The following is a 19,527-nucleotide window of genomic DNA, read 5'->3' on the forward strand; positions in this document are numbered from 1 at the left end:
TTCGTGATTTACACCTACCGATGACTCCTTAATGTGAAGTCCTCTTCGAGAGATCTTTTTAAATGTGTATTAGGTCTATCCACACTATGTCTGTACAGAAAAATAACCCAAAATACAGGTAACGAAATTTTCAAAAGGAAACCTGGCATGTGTGTTTTATATGCTGATACACAAGACAATGCTGTCCATTGGTCTACTGTATTAAATAATTTCACTGAATTTTATTCTATCGTGCAATCAGTGGACCAGAGTTGAAAGCAGAGTTCTATTTCTTAGACCTCTTTACCAGGTCTGCAGCGTTAGAGTTTAAATGAAATGTCCTAAGCTAACTTTTAAAATGCACATGCTTTTGTCATTTCATGAACATGTAAAAGCGTGGATTTGTTTTGTTTAATGTAGATAGTGTCTGCAGTGCAGTACTGTCATCAGAAACACATCGTGCACAGAGATCTGAAGGTAAGCAGCCACAGCACATCTGTTTTTAATACTGACCTTTTTGGTTTTGCTCCAGCTTGTTTTTTTTAATAGCAAAGCACTTTGTTTATTGCCTTTCTTTTTTTCCTTCTATGTTATCAATTATTCAGATTTCAGTGCCTTTTTAATGGGTTGGTCATTGAACTATCTGGACATACAGTGTAGCTTGTTGTTTTAAAGTGAGCTATTGGCACACTTGAAATGAATTAATGTTTTATGAATGCAGAACCATGGAAAACTGTGTTAGGGTTTTTTTTTTGTCTTAAGCTTCCCTTAATCTATAATTTAAACTAAATAAACTCTCCAGATAGTTTAAAAAAAAAAAAAAATTCACTGCAAACTCTGCATGTGGTTTCCTTTTGTCTGATATCAACATCCTCATTGTGCCATAAAAAACCATCAAATGTTTAGTGCATTTCAAGTTGTACCCTAAAGCCATGAGGGTTGATATTAATACAAATTCTGATGCAAGTATTCATTTTCTTTACGGTTGTTTTCAGTTGATTTACATTAATGAAGATAGGATGTATTCTATCTGTCAGCAAAACAAGTTGGATGATAACTTTCTTTAGATTTTTTCATTATCCCTTTTCATGAAAATCATCTAGAAACTCACTAAATCTTTAAAGAAATTATTCGCCTATATATATATATATATATATATATATATTTGTTGTCTTTCTCCCTCAACAGGCTGAAAATCTGCTGCTTGACGCAGACATGAATATTAAAATAGCAGACTTTGGCTTCAGCAACGAGTTTACATTAGGCAATAAACTGGACACTTTCTGTGGAAGCCCCCCCTACGCTGCTCCGGAGCTCTTCCAGGGAAAGAAATACGAAGGACCGGAAGTAGATGTTTGGAGTTTAGGTGTGATCCTTTACACACTAGTCAGTGGATCCTTACCATTTGATGGACAGAACTTGAAAGTAAGAAGCCTTGTTTCCGATTCCATTAATACCAATTGCCATAGGTCTGTCTTTGATAGCCCTATGATTCTGTGTTTCAAAGGGGCTTAAACGTTTAAATCTCCTGTGCAAATGACTGGTTAACGTTTAAAACTATCATACACATTTTCAATGAAAAAGTAGACTTCGTTTAGTATTTATAGTTATCATTGTATTTCTCTTTTGTATTTAAAATTTTACATTGATTTTTCACATACAGTGCTCAGTTACTTTACAGTTGTTTACAGTGCATTAAACACTATTACATTTTTAAAAAATCGATGCATGATCCTGGACATTTTTGTCTTTCTCAAACATTTGCTAAAATATTATGCTGTTTTTAGGATTTCTGTTTTTATTTGCCATTTAAAACCTAAATTGGGTCTGCTTGTCTCAGACCAATTTCAAAACTGCCATCACTGTTCTGTATCTTTGAAACATTATGTAATTGATTTAATGAACACATATTGAGTTTCTTTCAATAAAAAAAAAAAATGTTTTTGGTGAAATATTATCAAGGCAGTAATGGAAAATGTCATTCTTGCACATCACTCATCAGTACCTATTCTTGATAAAAGTACAGCCAGATAGAGCTATTTGAAAGCAGCACCCAGACAAGGGTTCAGACAGACTTCTGTTCCAGCGCGTAACCTGTTTGTCTTGTTTCAGGAGTTAAGGGAAAGGGTACTAAGAGGGAAGTATCGAATTCCTTTCTACATGTCAACAGACTGTGAAAACCTTCTCAAACGCTTCCTAGTGCTAAACCCAATCAAAAGAGGCACACTTGAGGTGAGACCCAATAAAGCAAATGGGTTTTATCCCATAGTAATAAATCATTACAGTGGTCAATTCTACCGTCTCTTACCCCACCCCAAATACAGTAAAAGTGATTCAAACAAATACATTCCTCTCTTCCAGCAAATTATGAAGGACCGGTGGATCAATGCAGGCTGTGAGGAAGAAGAACTAAAGCCTTTTACAGAACCAGAATTGGATATTGCAGATCAGAAGCGAATAGGTGCAAGTCATTATTACTGCTGTTGTAACAGACAGCATTTAAGATTTATTTTCATTCGTAATAAATGGACCTGCTAAGCAACAGAAACAATTATACATTTTTAGATGGCAAAAAAAGGAGAGTATTTCTAAATGTAAAACAAAAAAAAGTAGCACAAATGACTAGCTGCACCACAGTTACTATAGGATTATTGCTTGTGTCTAGTTTTATAGATGGGGGATGGCTAAGGTACTGGGTGGCATAGTGACGCCCAATCCTCTGTTTTAACACTGCACTCCACCAAGTCTCAAGCTCTTTCTACATAAAGGACTAATGTATAAATGTTTATTCTGTTATTGTGCTCTGACCCTGAGCTAGCTGTGAAAGTATTCAATGCAAAATGCATTGTGTATACATTCATAAAGTAAGACAGGTATGGGGGGTTTCTCATTGTATCTGTTCAAGTCTATTAAGCTTTAATTAATTTGTTTTATTGCTTTATAGACATCATGGTAGGGATGGGCTATTCACTTGAAGAAATCCACGAATCCCTCGGCAAAATGAAATACGATGAAATAACGGCCACCTACTTGCTGCTGGGCAGGAAATCCTCTGAGGTAAGAGTTCACCAGGCAGTGTTTTGAAATTCTTGCATTCTGATTAAAGATTTATTTAAACTTGGTATTCATTTCTTTTATTTATTCTTGTTCTTGCAGTTGGACGCAAGTGATTCCAGCTCAAGTAGCAACCTGTCTTTAGCAAAGATCAGACCCAGCAGTGACCTCAACAACGGCATTGGAACATCCCCGGCGCATCACAAGGTTCAGAGAAGCATATCATCCAGTCAGAAACAGAGGAGGTACAGCGATCAAGGTGAGAGCAAACGAAAAACAAACTGCAAACACAGTGAAAACGATGCGCGCAGCAGGTAAAACATGAGAGTCACATATTATTTCAATGTCAAATGTAATAATTGAGAAATTACAGATCTGGCTGCCCTAATGACCACACAACTGGTGTTTCCTGCAGTAGACAGAAATAAACAGCAGAGGGAGATGGTTGCTAAGTCAATGCCAACCACACTCAACACTGCATTCATTGCAGAGTTTTACAAGCATAAAAAAAAAAATGTTATGTTATAGAGCCCACAGGCAGGCATACCTTATTGCAATACACTCCTTGCTTCAGTTGCATACATAATAATGACATTCAAGTGATGTATCATTTCACACATATAGCCATTGCAGTGAGGAAACACATGGTCAGTGTTTTAATAGAGTTCTCTTTTTTCAGCTGGACCCTCGATTCCTCCGGCCGTGACCTACCCAAAGAGAAGCCAGACAAGCACTACAGACAATGACCTGAAGGAGGAAGCAGGTCAGTCCAGGAAGTCCAGCAGCAGCGCTGGGGGAGGAAGGGGAGGGGCTCCTGCCAGCCCCATGCTTGGGAACGCTGGCAACCCCAACAAGGCCGACATTCCTGACCGGAAAAAGGGCTCCGCTGTCCCTAGCGTAAGTAAACTCGTCTGTTCAAGACTTTACACACTGTTTATTTGTCAGACTTTCAGTCACTGTGGCTTGGACGGGTGGGTTTTGTTTTTACAATGGGGTCAGTAGTTCAAATATTTTTAGAATTTGTTGCTTTGAGAATATTAAGACTTGTTATGGTTCCCACAAGCACCTTAAAACCCGCTATGACAAGCAAAACACTTATTGACAATCCACTTTTTGACAAACCAATGTATCCTGTTTGTGTGTGTGTGTATTTATTTATTTATTTATTTATTTATTTATTTATTTAAAAAATGTGTTTAGATTTATTTTTTTAGACCTGCATTTTATGTATAATAGTTTATTGGGTTGGTTCTTTGGATAAATATATTATTTATTTAAAGACCCCCCCCCCCAAATAAATCAGTAATTCACACTTAAGTTTAAATGAGTGGCTTATCACTATAGTGCCCAATTAAAGTGACTGTCTATTGGACTTGAATTATGTTCTGCAAACTTCCAAGATTCATAACACTTGAATTATGCTTTCAGAATAATGCAGTTTCTGGTGGAATGACCCGAAGAAACACTTACGTGTGCAGTGAAAGAAACAACACAGACAGGCACTCCGTAATACAGAACGGCAAGGAGAACAGGTAACGCCCTTCTTTACTCAGTGTGTGCAGTATATTGATTAGTTTCTTTTAAAGGACTGCTGGGTGAAAGTAGACTAGGATCTCAGGAAATGTCTAATGAATTTGCTGTCCTGAGTGAAAGAATTACACTGTGTTCATGTTTTAGGAAAATAAGTATGGACCACTTGCATGAGCTGACAACTGTATGGAGCAGAAGCCTGGAGCTATAATGTGTGCTGCTGCTGCTGCTACTATTGCTACTAATTGCATGGTTTTGTACGGGAGCAGATTAATTTAACTGGGTGCTACCCTCTCGAGAAACCCTGAAAGACTAAACAAAAGTCACAAAGTTAATAAAACATCCTTTTCAGTCGTGAAAGCAAAGCCGTTTGGCCACGCTCATTAAAAACAGCAGCTTGGCTAATATTTGAAGAAGCTTAATGCAGCTTGCAGAATGTTTAAAGCGGTGTTGCATTTATAATTCTATGAAGAAAACCGCTGATGTGATTTTGCCATTTGTATTAAGATTGATCTGGGGGGGGAAAGGTTGGGGGTCTTTCTTTCTTTTTTGTGATTTGTCTTTCTTTATTTTCTTATATATATATATTTTCTGTATGCCTCTGCCTGGCATATGCCCCACATCACAGCCTGACAGGAATGTCTGCTTGCACGACTAGTCCTTCCACATACGCATCAGCTTGCTCCACATCCTCCACCTCCATCCGGCTGCGACATCACAAGTCGATCTCTATGTCGGCCTCGGGCCACTCCAGCAGGATGCTGTTGCCTCCCATAGAAAGTGGAGCTGATATCTTCAGGCCTGTGTAAGAAGCTGCAAGGGGCAGTTTTGTATGCTTTTAACCTGTAGTTTAACCTGCTTTCTGATCCCTCTGCTTTTGTCTTACTAAAGCGGTTTTTTGCGGTCCTGTGTGTTTGCATTTCAGGTTCCCTCCTCCCCCCGGATATTGAGAAACAAGGGCCTGTCTGTCAGTTTTGCTGTAGAAGCAAGACAAGGCTGCTTATTTCTTTTATGGATGTTTTGTAGCGCTTTCATTTGAGTAGTTTACCGGGCATGAAGCATTAAACTCTACCCCAGATCTGTTCTTCTCAAAGCCCTTGGTGTTGTGGACTCCCCACCATATTTAGCCCAAAGTCTTTTTTGTATCTCATTTTAACAACTCATGACTTGTCATAGCCCTTTCCCGGTGGACCAAAATCCAGTTCATGGTCTCTGTTTGTGCCAAATATCGATCTGTATTTTAGATAAATGAAAATGGTTTGACTACAAACTTTAGGCATGTATCCATGTATTGGAGGTTCTAGAACTTTTGTTTAGAACTAAAGTTTACAGCTAATAATCATGACTTATGAGGCAACCTAAAAAAAATGTTTGTTTTGATTTAAATAACACAAACAGTTCTCACTTTTACACTGATACTGCAAATGCACATTTTAATTCTAGATCCTTCATATACAAGTTCAATAAGTCTTGCCTCCCATGATGTGTTGGTTCGGTATCATAAACTTTTCCTTGTTTCCATGAGAAAAAGAAGCTGTTCCTGTGCGCAAGCCGTCGTATTTCGAGGGATTGACATAACATTTTTCATCCTTAGAAATTTGTTCTGCCAAGATTCCATCCAAAGCCATTCTTTGCAACTGAATTAAACGCTTTAATTTCATTATCTTCTGTCCTGATCTTTCAGTATTTTAAGGACAAGCTTTCTAGCAGCCCAGCGCTCAGTCCTCCGGCACCAGATTTCCTGTGCCTTAAACAGGAACAACTCAAGATCTCTCTTCTTAGCCCTGTTTCCTTACTCCTAGCGACTGTCTCCACTACAGAAGTCTCTAAACTGACTTGTACTAGTCACATGCATGCCCCTTTTTTAATAACACCTGAAACCCCTTCCCCACAGTTGTGCCTGTAATGGACAGTGTATCATAGGAGGTGGCAGAGCCCAGATTCAGCCACAATTTCCATCTCCTTGAATGAAACTGTAAATACTTTGCCTTTTTACAGCACAACACCTGGCCAGAGAAACCCTGTGGCTTCCACCCACAGTATCACCAGCGCAACCACCCCCGACCGTATGCGCTTCCCTAGGGGCACTGCCAGCCGCAGCACTTTCCACGGCGGCCAGCTCCGAGAACGCAGGACCGCCACCTACAACGGGCCCCCCGCATCTCCCACCCTGTCGCACGACGCCACACCCCTGTCCCAGACTCGCACCCGGGGCTCCACCAACCTCTTCAGCAAACTGACATCCAAACTCACAAGGAGGTAGGTGCACTGCCGCAGTATCCCTACCCCTGTCATGTAAGGGAAAGAAACAGGAAAAGGTAGAGCACAAAGTAATTGCCTTTTTTTATACTGCACACCTGCATTAAGGCGTTTTGGGCTTTCTATTTTAATTTCAGTCATGCCAGAGCACACCCATAGCGTATTCCATTTATTTAGACCTGGGTTTGCAGAAGGCACTATTGGACATAAAGTAGAGCCCATTGTAGAGCTCCAGCTTAAAGCAAAAAATACTAGTCAGTCTTCTGGCAAGGACCACCCTTTTTTTTTTTTGCGACAAATTGGATACCGGTAATTTTACATAAATGGTAGTTAGGCCAGATTTTCTAGAATAGTTTGTTTCTGTTCATTTCATGACAGAATTGTTGCAATGTTTTGGTGGTTTACTCCAGATTACCCTGGTATAAATATTGTGCTTTAATCTGTGCAGTTTAGTGTGTTAGACCACAGTTACAAATTTTTTTTTTTGTCGTTTTACTTTTTCCCACATTTTAGTGGCCATGATTATGCTGCATTTTTAGTTGCGCCAAATTTTCAGTTTCAGTTGTGCAAAAAATTGCCATGACATCAGTTCAATACATGTGTAACAGGCACTGTTTTCAATTATTAAATATTTGTTAGTGTACTTGTGTAATGCTCATCAATTAGATTGCTCCACCAAGTGTTGCCCTGACTAAAATGACAAACAAAATCTTCACCAAATAATAATTAAAAAAAAAATTGTTATCCATTCTTAAACATGGCAATGCTGTAACAGGCTTAAACAGGACTCAAAGCATTGTGCCCAGGTGATTTAAGAGATCGTTGTGTGCAGTCCAGGTCTATAGAAGGGTTTCACGATCTACTGTTTTGTATACATGCTAGAAAGATGTCCCTTTTCTGTCTATAGAAAATCTGTCCATGTCTTCCTGCTAGAGGTTGTGCTTGAGAGGCATAGGGCTTTGTGCTTACAAGCTTCGGCTTGCTTTCTTCCATCAGCTGAAATCAATACGATAATATGATACTGCAATGAAGCTTTACTGCTCACCTTATCTGCAATTGAAATATCCTGCACTATTTAACTTCTTTATATATATTTTTTTATTGATCATTTTAAATAAGCTAGGCCTGACTGGTCTGAAAAGGCAGCCTTAACACTATTTTGAAAATTCAATTTCTTATCTTCACCACTGTCACTTTTTTTTATTCTTTTAAAACAAATTTCAACCATTACTGATTTTAAGCATTGATTTTTTTTTTAAATTTATTTAGTCTTTCAGATTCTATTTTTTTCTAATTTCCTTTTTGTGTGTGTTTTTTTTTTTCATTTTGTTCTATAGAAACATGTCATTCAGGTTTACAAAAAGGTAGGATTTCAAATGGGCTTCTTTTGCGATTAACACACACGACATGGCTTCTGAATCTTGGTTAACTGAAAAACTAAACTTCCTGCTTCAAACTAAAAAAACAATTTGTTGTGTGAGAATCCGAGTTGTGCTACCGAGCTGCTTTTCAGTGACTGTTTTGATTGACATGACTATTACAGCGTTCCGTTGAGCATGCCTGTTGCACAGTACTTGACCAACAGATAGTTCAATTAGTTCTTTAATCATTAACCATGCATGCCTATCTGCAGAATGGGTTATGTGATATGTAATAATTCTTAATTGAAACCACGCAACAAGATTTTCTGTTCAGGTAAGTGTTGAAAATGTAAGATTAGCTGGCAAGCTTGATGGGTGTTGTATGAAAAAAACAATAATTGAAATGATGCAATAAGTTACACAGTATCCTTCTCGGTCGTCTTTAATTTAATTGGATGATGGGATTTCCCCGGCAGTAGTTTTTGATATGTCTGAGCCCAACACCCCAAAACTCTCCTATGTATGACATGGGCTCGAAGCTTACACTGGCCCTGCACCCAGTCCTGGGCTTCAGAACAACCTTCGAATAAGTATATTATTTAAATGATCAAGCCAGGAGTTGTGATGTTAAATAAACTGTTCCTCCCTTTCCAGCTCCTATTGGTAACCCTATAGACTAATTCATGCTGTGATGAGTGCAATCGGTTCAGAGCTGGGGCCTGATTGTTGAAGCTCCTGGCATCTGATCATTTCAATAATCTACCTAAACAAGGGAAGACCAGTCAAGCAGGCCTGTAGAGTTACTGACCCTGACCAGACCCAGGTTTTGCTTTTCCTGGAATGGAGAAACTTGGGACTAGGCTGTGTGCATCAGTAACAGTCTAGATGTCAGCCTAAAAATGAATAATTCGATATAGGAGCTCCTTGGATATTTGTAACTCTTACTTTTACATGGAAATACACAGAACTGTTACGCTATTTAATGTATCTTGTACTCTGTCTTGCTTAAACTAAGACAGTGGTTTATATAAGTTGTATAGTGTGTTTTTTTTATTATTATTTTTTTCTTAATTTGTGTTTGTTCATTTGTGACTTTTTTTTGTGCAACCAGATAATAAACTGTTGGTTATGTAATTCAGGCCACAGTATTGGGCACTTTATTGGGCTGCTGAAAGATGAGCGATTCGTTTGAAATTGTACATTTCAAGACTCTCACAGGTATTAAGAACTCTTTAGCTCTTTTGTCTTAGCTGCTCCAGTGGTTGCTGCAGCACCAACTCCTTTTTGCCCCCCCTCTCTGTTCCTCTGGGGCTGCTTATACCTCGTTTTGTCATCCAGTTTTAGTGGAAATTCGTCTTTCTAAACCTTGAAACAATTGTTGAGGAACAGGACTGGTGTGAAAAATGTTAATGCACTTGTAGCTGTCGACGCAAGTCAAGCATAGACATGACGTACTGTAAGGTATAGTTTATTACATTTTCTTAGGGTAGGCCACAGGGTTTTTTTTTTTTTCCCGTTGCAAGTGTCGTGGTAATCGTAATGGCTTCATGACAAATTTCCTTTTAGACCGTGACCATGGTTTGGGTTCAAGCAAACATTTTTAACGTAACAGATTAAACAGAAACTACTCCCATTGTATCTTAACCTGGGGAATGTTGAAAAACGCATCATTTCCAGCTAACATTACAAGGTAGAGTAGTTTTTTAAATATCTACATTTTACAGATATTAAATTGAATGTTTTAAATGTGAAAGGGTTTAGAGTTAAATTATTAAAACAAATAATAATAAAAAAATACTATTGTAAAAAGTGATGATAAAAAAAAAAAAACATTTAAGAGATATTAAAAGCATTTCTCTTAGTTTATATTTCATCAAAGAAAGGTGGAGGTGTATGTGAAACACTTTAGAGGACAAACCAAGACTTGGACTAATCTGCAAAAACTAACACATTACAAATGGGATCTGGCCAGATCCCAGCTTTGCGTAACCAGTATAAATAATTCGACTGTATTGGTGGGTTCAGGGTTTCTTTTTCTGGTTGCATGGAAGATTTTGCTCGGACAGAGAAAGGGCATACACAAGTATAGCGTATTACATATTGGTTGGTTTAGACTTGAAACCAGAGCATTTTAGTAATGCTGATCAAACTGGGTAGAAAACAGTTGGCCTGTTATCACAGCCTATCCATACATCTTTGGTTTTTCGTTTGTCATCATCCATACCATCCTTACTTAATGATTATGAACTTTCATGGGCCAGTGTGTGATCAAATGTCTGGAAATGAGGAGGGATTTACAGACCAGTCTGAGCTGCGGATAATTCCATATGAAGCTTCTCTTTAATTTCTGTGCATCCATTTTGCTGACACATATTGAAAACAAACAAAAACAAATGACATTTACCTTTCTTTCAACAGATTCAGCATGTGGTTTGTCAATCTGGGGAAAGTGCCTCAATTAACACTCAGGGGGTTGAACAATCAGTTTAGCTAATAGTTTGTTGGATAACCAGTTAATTGCAGTGGGTCACTTTGTCATGTGGGTATCCTTACAACTTTCTAGATATCCCTGATATTTTTGGTCCCTTTTTAAAATTGCACTGAAACATCAAGGTAATATTTTTGTCTTTTCAATCTTAATTTCTACCAGTTCTCCTGTTTGATCCAGTAACAGTTAGACAACTAGACAAATGAAACGCCTTGTTTTTTTGATTAGCTTTATTGAGGGGTTTGGCACCTCAAACTGGTGCAGGAAATTGCCTTGGTGCACCATGGGGTATGAAACATATAGCCGTAATCCTGTCTAAAGATGCTGTGGTACTGAGGGAAGTCCAGCGCTTGCTAAATATCAGTGAAGTGTGTAAATATCTTCAACATGAAACCCCCATTTAGAAGAAGCAGCTGGCACAGAGTTTGTAGCAGCTTGCAGCAACTTATAATGCAGAAGTAGCAACTAGTAGCAACTTTTATAATGCAGAAGTTTTCAATGTGGGAAAGCTGGTTTAGCTTGTAAAATCGATAGGCAAACAGAATTAAACTTCTTCCCCGGAGTGCTAATGTTGAGGTGGTTCCCCACAAAAGCTGAGCTTTACAAAAAACATAAAGTAGTGCAAAACTGTTTCATGAATTACAATCGGCACCTATGATCTGAGCACTACTTCAACTCAAAGTACAGAATTATGTTTATGGCCTAAAAATTAAAAAAAAAAAAAAAAAAAAAATATTCTCCAGAATCAAACGAGGGACTAATCTTTAGAATTGCTTACAGAAACATTAAACATGTTTGCACTTCGAAAGCATTGTTTGAGCTTACCCCAGGCATATTTTTAGCTGTATATGTTAATCTGGAGAATTATTTTATTTTTTTAATAGCAATATACTTAAGCAGACTCAATTCAGCTGTTCAGCAGAATGGAATGGACCAGGGTTAAATGAGCCTATTAGGTAATTTTACTTCAACTGAATTTAGTGCACTGCATTTAATGAAACCTCGCTTGTGTGTGCAGTTTAATTCTTCATTTTTCCTTTCCTCAGGGTCAGTATTGACCCAACCAAACGACAGACTTCGAACAAATCAGGGCCTGCCAATACCCCTGCCCAAGGATCAAAGACTGTTAGTAAGTCTTCAGTCTCTAAATCTTTCCTCCTCTTGACATTTGTATGTGATCGTGTCTTACATCTTAAAACATATGTTCAGAATCCATCTTTTCTTGCAGATTCAGGAGCAGAAGATATAAAAAGTTGTAGAAAATCGGAGATGGAGAACTAGAGTAAGGGATTTCTTAATACCGATTCCAAAAAAACGCTCTAGACTTTGTGGTCCCCCAGGAATCTGCAGAAAGAGTGGCTCTTTACATCTCACAGAAAAATCAACGCATAAATGCAAAGACTCTCCCTGTACATCTGTTTCTGCACCAGTATTGCATGTACCTTTTACACAGAGGTAGATTCCCACTGCCCCGCCCTGCCCCCCCCCCCCCCCCCCCCCCCCCTGCTTTTGCAGTGAAGCTGTCAATAAACCTGTGCACAGAAATATATTGTAACCAAGCTGGACTAATAAAATGAGGCTGGATTACAGAGTAAAACTGGACTCAAGCTTGATGGGTTCCTTGTATATTAAATTATGCACTTTTTGTATATTTTCTAAGCTTTGTAAACCCAAAATAAAAAGATGGTATCACCACAAAAACAGCATATTTACCTACACTAGCCAGAGTGAGGATTAAGTGGCCAAAGCAGTCCTTTTCATAGGCACTGTACATTTTACTCCCTGCTTGAATAAACCAGCAAGAAGAGAAACCGGTTGCATTACAACATGGGGACCATTTCATTCTACCTGCGCATCCTGTATTGTCTTGTACATTTTAGTCTTAATGACTGAAAGATCAGATTCATGAATCTAAACAAATGCTGGTATAGTACCGTTTTTTATTTTAGTACCAGCAATTCAAAATATTTAACTGGATGGAATGCCTTGAAGTGCAAGTCATTTTGTTAATTTGTTAGGCTGTGCTGTACTAGCTAGCGTTTATTGTAACACACTACATCAACACAGAAGTTCATGAAGGAATTGAAAAGCAGCATAATGCAGTGCATAGAAAGAAGGCCATTCAAGTAAATTGGTGTTAGTGATTGATCCCACGTTTTAGTAAGTTATAGAATGTAAATGTAACATTTCTGTATTGGTTCCTATGTTGTTGGACTAAGAAAACATGTAATAAATGATCCCTACCTCAGGCTTTAATCTCTCCTGTACATGATTTGACAGCAGCGTTCCTATCAACTGGGACCACCCCCAGTTCAGTGCAGATCTGCTCTGTCGAACTGAAAGGAGCGATCAAAAGAGTGACACTTTCCACCAAGTCTGATCTTCTTCAACTGTTCAAAAGGATTTCATTAATATCTCAATTAGAAAACCAATGGGTTTAACTGTACTGGTTCTGTGCATTTTTACCACCTACACTCCCAGTTCAACATTAGAAAAGACTGCATGAATCCTAAAGTTTAAGATGTATGCATGCATTTGTGTGTGTGTCAGATTGTCAGTGTGTGTGTGTGTTATACAGCGCACACAGACAAGCACATTCACACGCAACACCCACAGGTTAAAACCCCTGAATTCTCTGAAGTTTGTACACTAGTTTTTTTGTGTTTTAATAAAGCAAGAAAGTAGATTGCCAGTTTATCCAGCAACTTAAGCATGTTGGGGGGAGTGGGGGAAACCAAGTGTGTGATTTTAAAACGGGGATTTCAATGCAACTAATGCTCTTTTATCTTCTCCCATATCGTCACTGATTGGTTGCTTCAGTTGCATTAATTTGCTAGTAATATTTTTAAAAGGGATTTCTTTTTTTCAAAAGCATCCTTAGAAATCCCCATGTCGGTTATGAATATGGAAATGGTTACATTGTCTTCAGTGTTCACTATTGTTTTAACGGATAAAGTGAATTGGGAGTCTTGCTCATACTATGAAAGTAAGAAGTGTGAGGAAACCATTTTTATTAATTTCTGGCTGACGGCTTTCTTGGTTTTGTCATTCAGTGATTTTTTTATTTATTTATATATATATAACTATTTCTTTCACTCTAAATAAAGAACGATCAGTTACAGTGTCATCTGTCTTTTTATTGTGTCTAAGCTGTCTTCCTCTTTCCTTTCATTCTGCTTTCGGATTGTATCGTTAAGAGTCCCAACAGAATCTGAGAGAAACGGGCGATTTGAGAGCTCAAGGTGAGAAGGAAGGTCCCGGGTGTCTAACAGGGTTCCCTTCTGACACCCACCTGCTCTGTGCTAGATGGGTTTGTTTTTATTTGTTTGGTTGTTTTTTTTTTTGTTTCATAAACCTTCAGATTTTTCTTCAGTACAGATTTCCACAAGTTTTGATGTGTATTTTTTTTTGTTTTTTTTTTGTTTTAAATAATCAGGTTTCTGTTGTAGAAAAATAGTGGTGCACATTTTTTTTCCAAAAGTGCTGTGAACCAAGTATTGTTTTTGTCTGCTGCTGTTTTATCAGATCATGTTTCCTTGACTCTTGTCTCACAGTGCCACCTAATGGAAGCAGCTGGTAATCTTTGGAACCATGATTATTAATACAAATACATGTATATTATCAAAATAGATATACTGGTATAGAAGACTGAATCTTATTTGCAACACTTGTCTGTTATTGTTGCATCATTGCAATTCTTAACCTGTTAATCTTTGTAGCTTTCAAGCTGCCTTTTATTAAGTATATTGTCCAATTAAGTAGCCTGTGCCAGAGTATTGTATGCAGTATTGTGTTTTCTAGCTGTGAAAGAAAACTATCCTGAATGAATGCCATCTAACGTCACAACCGCATGCAGCACCCAAACTTTTTTCCATATAAAACATGATCTTGTTTTAAATGTTGCATGTCCATAGACTTATTATTGCATGGTTGCATTGTTACAAATCCTTCTGTTGTGTTTTTTTAATAACTTTCATTTTTTAAATGCTCTACCCTGAGCAGATACGTCCCAAAGAATAATCCTACAATGTCATAATGATATTTCAGAGACCGATGGATTTGGCACCTAACCCTACTGTTCAAGTAACAGTGGCACATACTGTAGGCATGTTCTACAGAGATGGTGGGGCTACTTTCCTGTCTTGAGAGGGTATGATGTGACTGCTGCATTGCTAACAAGGCTCTCGGAGGGTTTCCTACTGCTATAAGTGGCATCAAAATGTCTAAGCTTATTATGGCCTGAAATCAGCCACAACATCGACTTTAAAAGTCCTATCTGGTCTTTCCTGTAGCGGTTGCTCTGCTTTTTAATGAAAATTCAGACAGGTTCTGTCACTAACCAGGTTAATTTCTAATGAACATCTGTGCAGTCTAAATGCACGCATGAACTCTTTAAAAAAAAAAAAAAGGAATAATTTCAATGTCGTTATACAGAATGTAGTCCTACAAAAATGATACAAGATTATAACCCCCTGTAGATTTATAACTGCTATGTTTTTTTTTTTTTATCTGTATGGCTGCTATTTACAGCCTTATTAATGAGAACTAAAGGAAGCGTCATTTCTGCATTAAAATGCAAAGTCATGGCGCTGTGTTTAGAGGAGTAAGCGCAGAAGGAAGACTTGCCCTTTTTAAACTAATCAATGCAGAGTGCCTTTGTCATTTTCAATCGAGTCTCATTCAGCTGCCTATGCCAGACTGCTTTGTTTTCTCGCATGGGGCCTGAAAGCTGTTTTGAATGCGTTACCGACACACAGGGAGTAAAGTATTCATGAGAGCCCTGCTAGTTTCTAGAATGTCATCACCAGTTTTCATCAAGGGTCGCCTATCAGTGTTTTGTACTGGTGCCAGTGCAAAAGTTTAGCCCTCCCAGCTCGTCCTTTTTAATGAAGTGACTGTCGAAATCTTCATTAATATATGGTACAACCCAATTTATACTTACATGTGCCTCTTGTCCAGAATCTAACTAGATCATTTGAACTTTATTTTTCATTTGGCCAGCTGTTTTTGTCCAATGGGAATCAAATAGAAAAATGAAAATAGAAAAACTTCATGCCACTCAAGCTCAGTGAATCTAGTTACTAATTCCAGGGTCTAAAACTAAAGAGAACCCCCCCCCCATAAAAAAAAAAAAAGTTAAATTGCTATGAAAATGATGATGGATATTGCACGGTAAGTTCATTTTTAAAACATGTATGTAGAAAAATGGAAGTTCTTCTAAGTTCTGACTAATGAGTGCTTCTTCTCTTGCAGTCGCAATGTATCTGGGGATCAAAAAGACGAAAACAAAGAAACCAAGCCCCGTTCCCTCCGATTTACCTGGAGTATGAAAACCACCAGCTCCATGGACCCCAGCGATATGATGAGGGAGATCCGCAAGATCCTGGACGCCAATAACTGTGACTATGAGCAGCGGGAGCGCTTCTTGCTTTTCTGTGTCCATGGAGACGGACATGCTGAGAACATGGTGCAGTGGGAGATGGAGGTCTGCAAACTGCCAAGACTGTCCCTCAATGGCGTTCGCTTCAAGAGAATATCAGGAACATCCATAGCTTTTAAAAACATAGCTTCCAAAATCGCCAATGAATTAAAGCTGTAAAATAATAATAGAAAAAAAAGTAAGTAAGCTGTAAATTCTTAAGTAGCAGTTCAAAAAAAGTGTTTTTCCTGAACACTTGCAAAAATATGTATTTAAAAGGAATAAAAAAAAAAGAATAATGTATAGAATAATGCTTAGGCAATAATTTCCTGCATCTTTGGAATCGTATTATTATTATTATTATTATTATTATTATTACTATTATTATTGAAAAACGAACGTTCTTGAGCTGCTGCTGGGGAGGGAGGGGGTAAACATTTGATATTTTTATTTAAGTGCACAACAGCATTACTCAGTTTTTCTCTGTGCTGCATAAAAGTAAATCGAACCGATTTTTAAAGGAAGCTATAAATATATTTGACCAATGTGTTTGGTATGCACCCTGTTATAAAAAGTAATTTTATAGTCCTTGTAGTGTTACAGTAGATGGGTGGGGATATCTGTAAATCCTCTCTATTGAGTTACAGAATTTGGGATAGGACTGTGGGTCTCTTGACAGAGCAGATTACCTACAGTTTGCAGCACCTAAGGATCTTCGAAGAGCTGCCAAAACAGATCATTAAATGTACTTCCCGTTACTCACAGTGAAGTACGTATTGCACTTGAGAGCCTACTGCACACATTTCTTACCAAACTTTCATGGGAAGTAATCCGCTCTCCGGCCTTTACGCCACTCGCTGTTAAACCTGATGCTTGGTAGTACAGGCAGTTTGCTTTGCAGAAGGTGTATTAATCAACTACAAAATGTATTTGGAATAGTGAAGTCCATGTTTTAATTGAATTCCTAGAAGAACCTCGATTCCTCCATTTTTAAAACTAAAAAAAACAGTAAGTAACGTTTTGGGAAAGGGAATGCATCACTGCAACTCTTGACTTTTTGGAGTTGACCTTTTTCTTTGGGGAAAAAGCAAAGTCCTCTGTAATCATCTGTTATTTCCAGGTTCTGTTCTGGCAGATTTAAATGCAGTATTTGGGCAAATCCTTTTTGTTTTGTTTTTTGGTTTTTTTTATTGTAGCTTGTTCAGCTGTAATTAGGGGTAATACCAGTTGAGGTCTAGCCTGCACACAGACTAGATTTCTAATGGTCGTCGCTGTGGGACAATGTTCATTTAAGTACCGTATGCAGTTTTATGGCTTTTGTTATTTTGTTGTTTTCCAAAACGCCAGCACAGTCTTTGGAATGTAAATAATGTAACTTAGTTTTGCAACAGCTCCATATTATTATACTTCCTTTTTTCCTTTTTTTTAAACATGTAATGAGCCAGGTATTATGGAATTGATGTAACTTGTCAACAGTTAAGGTTCACCAGTGTCTCCATTAAAACAACCTCAAATATACTTGTGTGTGTTTTTATTATTTTTTTTTCTTTAGTTTTGCTGGTAAATGCTGTGACATGCCTGGTGTTTCTGTAAAGTTGATAAAAAAAAATATATATGCTTTTGATTTACACCTAAATACTCTGGAGAGTTCTGCTAATCCATGGCTTGACCAAGCTAAAAAATTATGAATCTCGCCCTCCAGCAGACTAATAATAATAATAATAATAATAATAATAATAATAATGAAGAAATATGCAGTAGAGTATTCTGTCACAAGCAATTCTCGCAGCCTGTTGAAGCTAATTTAGTCCTTTTATTAACCTAGAACTAAACAAGTATGGGGACTAATTCATCTTGTTTCATGCATTAATTTAATGTTGCAGTAATCCTATTGGCCACAAGATGTCTCTCGAGTTGCGTGTTTTTCTGCTGAAATGATTGTAGTATATGCCCAGCATTTTTAGAGCAGTAGCTATTTAAAAAAAAAAAAAAGTATTATTTAAACCTCTGACATGTAGCAATATAATTATAGTATATAATTATACTTGGAGACTAGGGTGTATGAACTAGGCATCAGCTGCAGAGTCACTTACAACAACGTCTCACCTGAAAGTCTGTGCACAAGGAGGTTAAGTGACTTGCTCGGGGTCACACAATGAGTCCGTGGCTGAGCCAGGATTTGAATCTCTTGATTACAAGTCCTTTTCTTTAACCACTGGACCACACAGCCTCCTATGAAATCAGGTCTATTGCAGAGTGTTATTGTACCGCCCAGAATCAGATTGCCTTATTAACACCCAGGGGCCACACCGATGCTCCACACATAGTAATTGGTATATGCCACTTTTAGCATAGCATGGAAACAAATGTATTAAACATATGAATATGCAATTATACAGATCCACAAGCATTGTTCCATGAGGTGTACCCACAGTCCCAGAAGATGGAGTAGCAGTGCCTTTTATTACATCTCAATGTCCTTGTAGCACACCCCATGTGACTTCATACCCCAAGTTACTGTTATGATAAATACATTTGCTGCAATGCTGGGCAGACGTGACACACTTGACAATTGCATTTCAGATAAACGCAGTAGTCTAGCACTGGGAGGATAATACTGATATGTCAATCCGGATCTGGGGAGGGGATGTGATGTGATGTGAGGGTGCCAGGGTTTGTCTGTGCGTATCATTTTCAATATTTTATTTATAATTCAGTGATATTTCATTTGTATGCTGGAAACCTGGAGCTGTTCATCCTGTGCGGTTTATTAGTCTCTCCTTAGAAAAGCAAAGCAGGTTGGTGAAGTTATTAAAGTCATAAATGCGTCATAGCTGTGACCTCCATCCACACCTCAGGATCACGGAGGGAAATTGCAATGAAAACTGCTGCCGCTTGTCATTAATTCATTCCATTGATCTCGGTTCCCTAGCAACATTGCGACATGAAGATTAAGCCTTAATAAAGCCTCATGCTTCAGTGTTTCTCAGAGGTCATATGGAAACAAGTCAAGGCCACATTGTGTGAGTGTTTATTTTACAGGTGCAGATGCTTTCTAAATTTCATTGGAATTGAGATCTAGTACGTCATGTTGGTGTGATAATTTTATAAAACCTTTGTATTTATTTTGTGTCAATTGTTTGAATAAGACTGGATATTTAAGAGAAGCTTATTGAATAATCAAACATGGCTTATTTTCAGATGTTTCTGCAGGTAAAGAATACAAAACAAGACTATAGGCTTAGAGAAAGGGAGAGAAGCAATATTTAAGACACTTTAAAAGTTTGTAAAAAAAAAAAAAAAAAAAAAAAAAAAAAAATTACCAGCATTAGTATTACACAGGCATCGGCTAACATGCCCTTTGGGAAAGAGATCCTTCGGTATGGTGTTGCATACAACAGATACAGTGCATCATTATGACATTACCTCAGATATGT

At 37.9% G+C, this 19,527-nt stretch overlaps 1 protein-coding gene across 17 annotated transcripts in view; it reads left to right on the forward strand.

Annotated features, from left to right (window-relative positions):
• LOC117974028 (MAP/microtubule affinity-regulating kinase 3) overlaps positions 1-17,608 on the forward strand; it is a 48,911-nt gene extending 31,303 nt beyond the window's left edge. The window contains exons 7-21 of one of the 17 annotated variants that reach the window (XM_058991903.1): positions 400-456; positions 1,168-1,404; positions 2,092-2,211; positions 2,341-2,440; positions 2,924-3,036; positions 3,136-3,292; positions 3,713-3,930; positions 4,462-4,565; positions 5,192-5,368; positions 6,562-6,822; positions 8,160-8,186; positions 11,718-11,800; positions 11,900-11,953; positions 13,869-13,913; positions 15,925-16,019. In XM_058991903.1, coding sequence (XP_058847886.1) covers positions 400-456; positions 1,168-1,404; positions 2,092-2,211; positions 2,341-2,440; positions 2,924-3,036; positions 3,136-3,292; positions 3,713-3,930; positions 4,462-4,565; positions 5,192-5,368; positions 6,562-6,822; positions 8,160-8,186; positions 11,718-11,800; positions 11,900-11,952 — 1,707 coding nt within the window. In that variant the 3' untranslated portion in view covers position 11,953; positions 13,869-13,913; positions 15,925-16,019. Of the gene's footprint in view, positions 1-399; positions 457-1,167; positions 1,405-2,091; positions 2,212-2,340; positions 2,441-2,923; positions 3,037-3,135; positions 3,293-3,712; positions 3,931-4,461; positions 4,566-5,191; positions 5,369-5,488; positions 5,529-6,561; positions 6,823-8,159; positions 8,187-11,717; positions 11,801-11,899; positions 12,922-13,868; positions 13,914-15,924 lie in introns of those variants that run through there. The other 16 variants (XM_058991897.1, XR_009307712.1, XM_058991892.1 and 13 more) reach the window with 16 other exon arrangements.
• The last annotated feature ends 1,919 nt before the right edge of the window (positions 17,609-19,527 follow it).

The sequence above is a fragment of the Acipenser ruthenus genome, chromosome 18 (genome assembly GCF_902713425.1).
Source record: "Acipenser ruthenus chromosome 18, fAciRut3.2 maternal haplotype, whole genome shotgun sequence".
Classification (NCBI taxonomy): Eukaryota; Metazoa; Chordata; class Actinopteri; order Acipenseriformes; family Acipenseridae; genus Acipenser; species Acipenser ruthenus.